The sequence below is a fragment of the Doryrhamphus excisus genome, linkage group LG13 (genome assembly GCF_037039965.1).
Source record: "Doryrhamphus excisus strain RoL-2023G ecotype Guam linkage group LG13, RoL_Dexc_Guam_v1.1, whole genome shotgun sequence".
Taxonomy (NCBI): domain Eukaryota; kingdom Metazoa; phylum Chordata; class Actinopteri; order Syngnathiformes; family Syngnathidae; genus Doryrhamphus; species Doryrhamphus excisus.
The window spans coordinates 17,154,331-17,162,359 of record NC_136369.1 but is presented as its reverse complement, the minus strand read 5'-3'; the positions used below and the strand labels follow the sequence as shown (position 1 = coordinate 17,162,359).

The 8,029-nt window shown below is 42.6% G+C and overlaps 1 protein-coding gene across 1 annotated transcript in view; it reads right to left on the bottom strand.

The window, feature by feature from the left end:
• Window positions 1–426: 426 nt before the first annotated feature.
• Window positions 427–8,029, bottom strand: part of hcn4 (hyperpolarization activated cyclic nucleotide-gated potassium channel 4) — a 109,859-nt gene continuing 102,256 nt past the window's right edge. The window contains exon 8 of the mRNA XM_058089022.2: window positions 427–3,814. Within this exon, the coding sequence (XP_057945005.2) occupies window positions 1,371–3,814 (2,444 nt within the window). The 3' untranslated portion in view covers window positions 427–1,370. The remainder of the gene's footprint in view (window positions 3,815–8,029) is intronic.

The following is an 8,029-nucleotide window of genomic DNA, read 5'->3' as shown; positions in this document are numbered from 1 at the left end:
AGCGCAGCACACACAGCGGAAAAACACCCGTCCCTCGCGCCTACCCCTCCGGGTGGCAACACCTTCCCTATCGATAGTTCCGGGGTGAATTATGTTCCGGGGTGAATTATGTCCCGGGAACCGGTAATCACTACAGCGTAAGTTTATTTTTATTTACTGTAGTACAAAATGTATTGTAGTACAAAAGCATGCTAGATACGCAATCCATGAACTCAAGGAGAAAATTACATGCCATATCAAAGATCCGCCCACTTTTAATGCAGTTCGGCGCAGGATCGGATATATGGATAGTCCGGTTATATCTGTATTTTTTCCGACTCCCGAGAATATCGATATAACGAGACTTTACCGTATATTCAGACATTTAGGAGGACTTCATAAATAACAAAATGGCCCCCGATAGGACAACCCCCCCACCAACGCCCCTGCTCTACACAGTCAAACTGTGGTTAATGGAAGTTCTATATAAATAAAAGGCAACGTTCCGTTTTTTTAAAAAATCGGTCCATCCTTGCATCCGACTGTTCCATTGGGTCTCGAACACTCGCTACATGAACAGTTGCACGCATTCAGGAAGAACGATGACACACGCGTTCCGCACACGTTTTTTCAGCGCCATGGGTTTGGAAGACAAAAGTGTCCGGGACACCATCAGGGCCGCTCACATGCTGCAATCTCGATATCGAAACGAAGGGTTCGCAACCCTCCTTCGCCCTGCTTCAAAGAACATTATTGTTATTATTACAATAAAGTGATATAAAATTATGATTAGGACAGGGAAACGAGAAGGTCAAACATTACCTCAGTAGAAGTCTTATTTTTTTTTTGGTTTCCTAAAATCTTTTTTGTCGTCAGGTTTACACATATGATAAATAAGCACAGTCTATACATTTAAGAATCAACAATATGCGATCCTGTATGACACGATATAATTTTTTTTTTTTTTTAGCAAAAATGTAGATAAGTTTTGTTCGAGACACACAAAAAGCTTTAAATGCAGGTATTAGTGCATAGGTTCCTGCAGATAAAATGAGTATTTGAGTACAGTCAACTAAACGGTCCCCTGCAAACATCGTCGTCGGAACGTAAAGAAACGGACTATCCTTGTAAATAACGATCGTTTTTCACACCCTCCTTGATTTAACGTATCACTTAAATATATCTCTATCTATATAGATGATCTATAAATAATAAGAGGACATAGCATAAAACAGTGTTACCTGGTATAAAGTGTGTTTTTCAATCACAGCAAATTGAAGGTCAAATGAAAATGGAACACAGTGACGTCTGATAAAAGAAAAGGAAAGAATGCCACATGTGACATAGTTTCAGTTTCAGTTCGGAGGAGCGCAGGAGGGTGTGATCGATCCTCACAAATTGGAAGGAAGCTTAGAGCGAACAGTTTGAATTTCTAGATCTGATGAGTAGGCAGAGGAACCCCTCCGAAGTGACGAAGAAGGGGACGCTCCAGGGGAGTGAGTCTGATGTGGGTGCCCCGGAGAAAGCTGGACCGGAGGCGTCATATGTCCCGGAACTGAGCTGCAAGGTTTGGGTTTTAGAGTTGGTGAGGAGAAAGGTGAGGGGTAATAACCCGCTTCCATGGAGGAGCAGGTACTTTGGTGGCCTAAGGCCTGGATCACCTCCTGGGGAAGCGATGGTGGAGAGCTGGATAGCAGCTTTAGATCCTCTGAAAAGCGACCGGTCTGAGAGTCTCTACCTGTGGTGTGCGTCTGGACTGGAGGATATGTAGGAAGAGAGGATTGGGGCATGAGCGGAGAACTGTGGGGTCCTGTGGAACCGGGGGGGTCGCTGTAGTAGAAAGTCCTGCTCATCACCGGGCTTTGAATAGTCGGGCTCGGAGCCACGGGAGTAAGGCATGGAGAGGCATTTGCTGAACCGTACTGGGCAAGGGAAGCCAAGGCAGACCTCTCCAAGGACATCTGGTGAGGAAGGAATCCCGACTGGAGGCCTGCCAGGCTAAAATGACCAAGGGACGACGGGGAACCCTCAGCCTGCTGTTGGCTATTCTGTCGTCTGCTGGAGGATGGAGAGCCTTGTGGAGGGGAGTGGAAGAGGTTTAAGCCACTTGTAGTCCTACCCCCACCTGCAAATTGTTGGAAGGGGGTCACTTGAGGAGGCTTGGGAGGGGGCTGACTGTAGAGAAGCTGTGCTGGCATGGCGCCGGTAGAGCCAGTAGATATAGGGCTCTGACAGCGCGTGGAAGAAATAGGTCCTTCTGCAACTGCTCCAGAGGTTCCCACTGAAGGGCCACTTGCTGTTTGGCCCCCTACTGGCCCCTCTGTTGATTTGCTTTTATGTGAGCCGATTGTCCCTACCCCTGGCAAACTCGAACTAATGTAGCTAGATGCAGATCCACTGGAAGCCCTGCCGAGAGATCCTCCAGGATTTGCTGTTACAGAGTCACTGCAAAGCCCGATCAGGGGTCCCCCGCCGGTTAACCCTCCAGAAACTATTCCTACTGATCCACCAGAAGCCCGCCCCAACGATCCACCAGTGGTCACTATTTCTCCAGAAGTAACATCCGCTGACCTGAGAGAAGTCCTACCTAATGATCCCGTCGCAGTTGTTGAGACCAGTAAATCTCCAGAGGTCTCTCCTACTGACCCAACGGAAGCCATTCCTGATGATCCTGCAGTGGTCGTCGATACACTTAATTCTTCTGCAGTCCCTTCCAGCGAGAATCTTCCTAATGATCCACCAGTGGTCATCCCTATCAGCAATTCCCCAGAACCTCTCCCTAGTGATCCACGCGTGACCCCTCCCAAAGATCTCTTGGTAGAATCTGCTACTGATCCACAGGTACCTGTGGCTCCTACCGCTGATCTGCCACAAGCACCACCCACTGATCCTTCAGAGAGCGATTCCCCCGAGATACGCCCAGCTGATCCACGAGGAACAGACCCCAATCTAAACTGGCTCAGTGAACTTGCTTCTGTTGCTGCAGTTGTAAAGTCCTCACCAGCCCATACGCTGTCCCCTCCATTTTCCCCTTCAAAGGAACCCCCTACTGCTCCACCTGAAGGCCAGTCCGATGCACCGGCACAGGCTCCGACTGCGCTGCCACTTATTCCCGACCCTGTGCTTCCACCCGTTGATCCTTGGTGGAAGAGATTTGACAGCGGTGGGGTTGTGGAGCGAAAAAGCTGTTGATGCTGTGGTAGTGAATGTAACTGCGCCATACTCGATGAGGGCGAACCAGAAGATGAGTACGGTCTGCGAGGAAATGCTGAGGTCCCACTTGCACCAAACCCTGACTTTGTCCCATTCGGTCCGCTCTCACTTCCGCTACCTGAACCCTGTTGGTTGGAACGAACCGCCCCTGAACCTGATGCTATATGCTGAGCCTGAAAAGAGGCTAGCAAAGACATGTCCACCCCAGTGCGTCTTTTCGAGGGTGTGCTGGCGGGAGAATCTCCAGCAGAACCAGAAGCTGGTGACGAAGGACCAAATGTGTGGAACTTCTTTTGTCGACTGGGAGGGTCCTTTAGGGACCCCAGAACAGACACCTGAGGCCTGAAAAGAGTTGGCGGCAGATGCGGATGGTGTGTCAGAGCGATAGCCACGGAGGTGGTGGCGGCGGCTGCCTGGAGAGGTGCCTGGATCAGTGGGGCCCAGATGACGGGAGTAGGTGATGGCGGCGTCTGGGGAGGGGCGTTCTGCAGGAGGTGGGCGCAGTGGGCCATGTCTCTGTCGTGCTGCACAATCTGTTGGATGATCTCATTCTCCTGGCAGTTGAGGACGCCAGAGCTGAGGTCGTGCTGCACTTTATGCTGCAGGATGGAGTTTTTCTTGCCTGTAAAAAACACACACACATACCAGACAAACAGAGAAACAGACACACAGACAGACAGTGACAGGGGAGAAAGAAAAGAGGGAAAAATGAGAACGAGCATATCTTGTCAGCAGATAGGGCTCAGCTGACATTTTTGGTGTACTCGAGTGACAGCCTTATTTAACGGCATCTTTTGTTTGTGGAAGCGAGCATAGAAAAAGGAAAATCCGAAGAAACTGCTTGGAATGGAAAAGAAATGTAAAATATAAATGCAGCAGGAGGTGCGGAAAGACAAATAGAGTCCAGACAATGAAAGAAACAATGAAAGACAGGTGGGAAACAACTACCTGAACGCACGATAGCCTCAAGATAAAGGCGGCGTATATCTGACTAACTCTGACTGTGGGATTCCATAATGGGGGACACAATACAAACCAAATTTTACACCGGTAGATGTGTATTTTATAGTGTTTTTTGTTGGAAAAATCATACTTATTGTGTGGAAATATGGGGTAATAACTATATAAGCAACATTTCACTATGTACTGCAAAAAAGGCCAGTAAGGATAATTCATAATGCCGCCTACAGAGAACATACCCATTATGTCATTGGATGCTCAGATCACCTCGTACTTCGGTACGGGGGAAAAAAAGCCTAAATAAATAAATAAATAAATAAATAAATTAAAAAAAACATTAAATATATTATGAAAGTATTATTATTATATTATTATTATTATTATTACTATTATTATATGATTAATTCTTGTGATAATTGTTTCCACTTCTCAGTGTTAGCCAATGGAGTATGGAGGAATCAAACTATGGAATGCATTGAGTAAGACCCTCAAACATTGTACAATGATGAATAAAATAAAATAAAATAAAAAAAAATTATAAAATAAAAAAAAATAAAAAAAACCTTAAACTATATTATGAAAGCAGGAAGTGAACAAATGTAACAGTTACTGATTGTAAAAGTACCAGATGGAGGGGTAGGATTTAATAAGCTTTGCTTCTTCCTACTCCTTTTGGACATGTGGAACTGTGAACTGATTATGGGATGCATTCAATTGTAATATCATCAAAAAAGTCTGTCGGGTTGAACTGTTCATGCAGGATTTGATTGTGGGTCGGGAACAGCCCATTCCCAGTTGGGAATTCCCGGTTACTCCAGTACCCTGAGAAGTTATTTACGTTATAGATGTAGCATGATGCTTTCTCCAGGTACTCCGGTTCCTTCCCACATTCCAAAAACATGCTAGGTTAATTGGCGACTCCAAATTGTCCATAGGTATGAATGTGAGTGTGAATGGTTGTTTGTCTATATGTGCCCTGTGATTGGCTGGCAACCAGTCCAGGGTGTACCCCGCCTCTCGCCCGAAGACAGCTGGGATAGGCTCCAGCACCCCTGCGACCCTTGTGAGGAAAAAGCGGTAGAAAATGAATGAATGAATGAATGTTAGGTTAGCCTACCCTAGTAAGGCTAAGTGGCATAGAAAATGGATGTATGGATGGACTCGAATAGCTCTGTAACTCATCAAAGAAGTAGTGGGCGGGGCCAGTTTGTAATTACTTTCTCCAGTACAATGATGTTCTACTGATATTCACGAGGCTATAGTACCACAGTGTGTTCCGTACACTGTTTTGTACACAGTAAGGGGTAGTACTCCAGAACTTGGAACACCTGTAGGAATTAGTTGCACCTACTTCAACATACCGTTATTTTTACGTTTTAGGTAAACACTTACTTCTAGTTCTTACCATTTACCTTTGCATCATTTTAAGCTAATCATTGGACCGGAATTTCGATAAATGACCCAAACAGTTATTGAGCGTTTATTACACTGTAATATACAGTGTATTACCAACTTAAATGTAAAACTGAGACTGCTTCATCTCTAGAAGTTACGTCAAGTTTGTCAAGGGTGCACAAGGTCAAGTTGCATCACTTTCTGCTCGCTCTACCTCCTCCAGAAACATGCAGATCTCTAAGCTCAAACTCCATTAGTCATTGTTGAACGGTGGAACGAGCGGTGACAAGGTCAATTCACCAGCCTGCCATTTTCAATTCTAGACTCCGAAACCCAAAGATATTCCAAATGCAATTAGGCGCAGATCAATCTCTCCATTTCTTGTTATGACCGGTGGCGGCGTTCCTCAGAGGATGACCCTTGATCCACCTGACCACTAATCGCTTGCAAAACCTCTAATCAGATTGTGCAAAGTCCATCAACAGAGTAATTAATTTGTGGATCAGGGCTACAGTACGCCAGTGACTTTATTAGGATGAAGCAGAACATCAAGCTCGGCAGAAAAGGCCGTACACAGGAGACCATCCTTCAGAATGATCACTATCAGCCCACCATATCTTTTCAAAGCAGCCATTTGCTATAGAGTCTCCCCGAAGCGATGTCTCTATCTTCCATGCTAAACATAGCAGAGGATAAAACAGAGCATGCAAGCGATGGCTGAGTGATGATACAGACGTGCCTTTCATTGTGAATATTTTATTTGCACAGACTGAGCTTGGGAAGAGTGATGGATATGGAGAGAATATCAATTGTCTGCATTGGAAGATCAAACAGGGGGGAATTCACCACCAGAGCCTCCGTTTGCATCTTTTAACAGCGTTGACTGAGTATCAAAAACGTTATGACAACCCTCGACTGTCGTTTGAGAACTCGAATACGCAAAGCCGCCCCCCCCCCCCCCAAAAAAAAATCAGATTCCAGGGATGAGGAAGTTGTCAAGGAAGGGCTCATTAAATTGATATCTGCACACGTCATCAAGGCTTAATAAACACTTTGTTTGCCATTTTCCTTGACCTATTCTACATTAGTCAGCTATTATACAGTAGTCAAAGGATGATGCATACAAAGTGTATGAAGGACAGATATCACAGGTCTTTCTTTCCTGCAGCTGTCAGACTCTATTGCCACATATACATGGATCCAAATATTCCAATTCCATTCGGGTTATTTGCTCAAACGGAAAGAATGTAACCTTTGTATACACCTCATTCCGAAAGAAAAGTGCCAATCCGAATGAATATATAATCGGATTCCCGGGGTGGAATATTCCTTTCCCCAATCCGATTGAGGTATCTTGTACCCGCTCAATCAGAAAGTTGTCAATAATAATAATAATAATAATAATAATAATAATAATAATAATAATAATAATAATAATAATAATAATAATAATAATAATAATAAAAGACTGCGTTCTTCTTCGTGGTGTTTTTCTTCTTTCATTATTTTTCATCGTAATAATAATAATAACTATTATTATTATAATGATAATTTCAGAAAAAGTGTGATTTTTGTCTTGTTACAATATTACTGTATTCCCATACTATTTTGACTTTATTCTTATAATAATTTTTTTCTATTTTTATTTCAATTCAGTGCTTCTAAAATGGCAGCATTTTTCCTCATAATAATAATAATTATAATATTATTAATAATATTAATAATAATAAGACTGCGTTCTTCTTCGTGGTGTTTTTCTTCTTCTGTTGTTTATTGGCGGTTGGCAAGCAGCTTTCGTGTGCATTAGCGACTTAATTTTTTAAAAATTAAAACTTTTTGTTTTGTTTTGTTTGTTTACCCTAATATTATGACTTTAAAGTTCCTTTTTCTTTATTTAATTTTTTTTTCATTTTATTTAAAGTCAATGCTTCTAAAATGGCATTATTTTTCATCGTAATAATAATAATAATAATTATTATAATGATAATTTCTGAAAAAGTGTGATTTTTGTCTTGTTACAATATTACTGTAGTCCCATACTATTTTGACTTTATTCTTATAATAATTTTTTTCTATTTTTATTTCAATTCAATGCTTCTAAAATTGCATAATTTTTCCTCATAATAATAATAATTATAATATTATTAATAATATTAATAATAATAATAATAATAATAAGACTGCGTTCTTCTTTGTGGTGTTTTTCTTCTTCTGTTGTTTACTGGCGGTTGGCAAGCAGCTTTCGTGTGCATTAGTGTTTACGTTTTACTGGGCATGCCCCATTGACTATTCTGGTTGATTATAGCGGCACATGTCGACACGCAATTGGAATATTCCTTTCCATGTATTCCATTTCTTTCGGAAAGGTCATTCGGAAAGATTCCATTCGGAAAGAGAAAAACCCCTCATGTAAACGTGGCTTATGATTAAAATTCTGTAAAATAACTGTGCAATAAACCGTGCAATAAACAAATGCATGTTT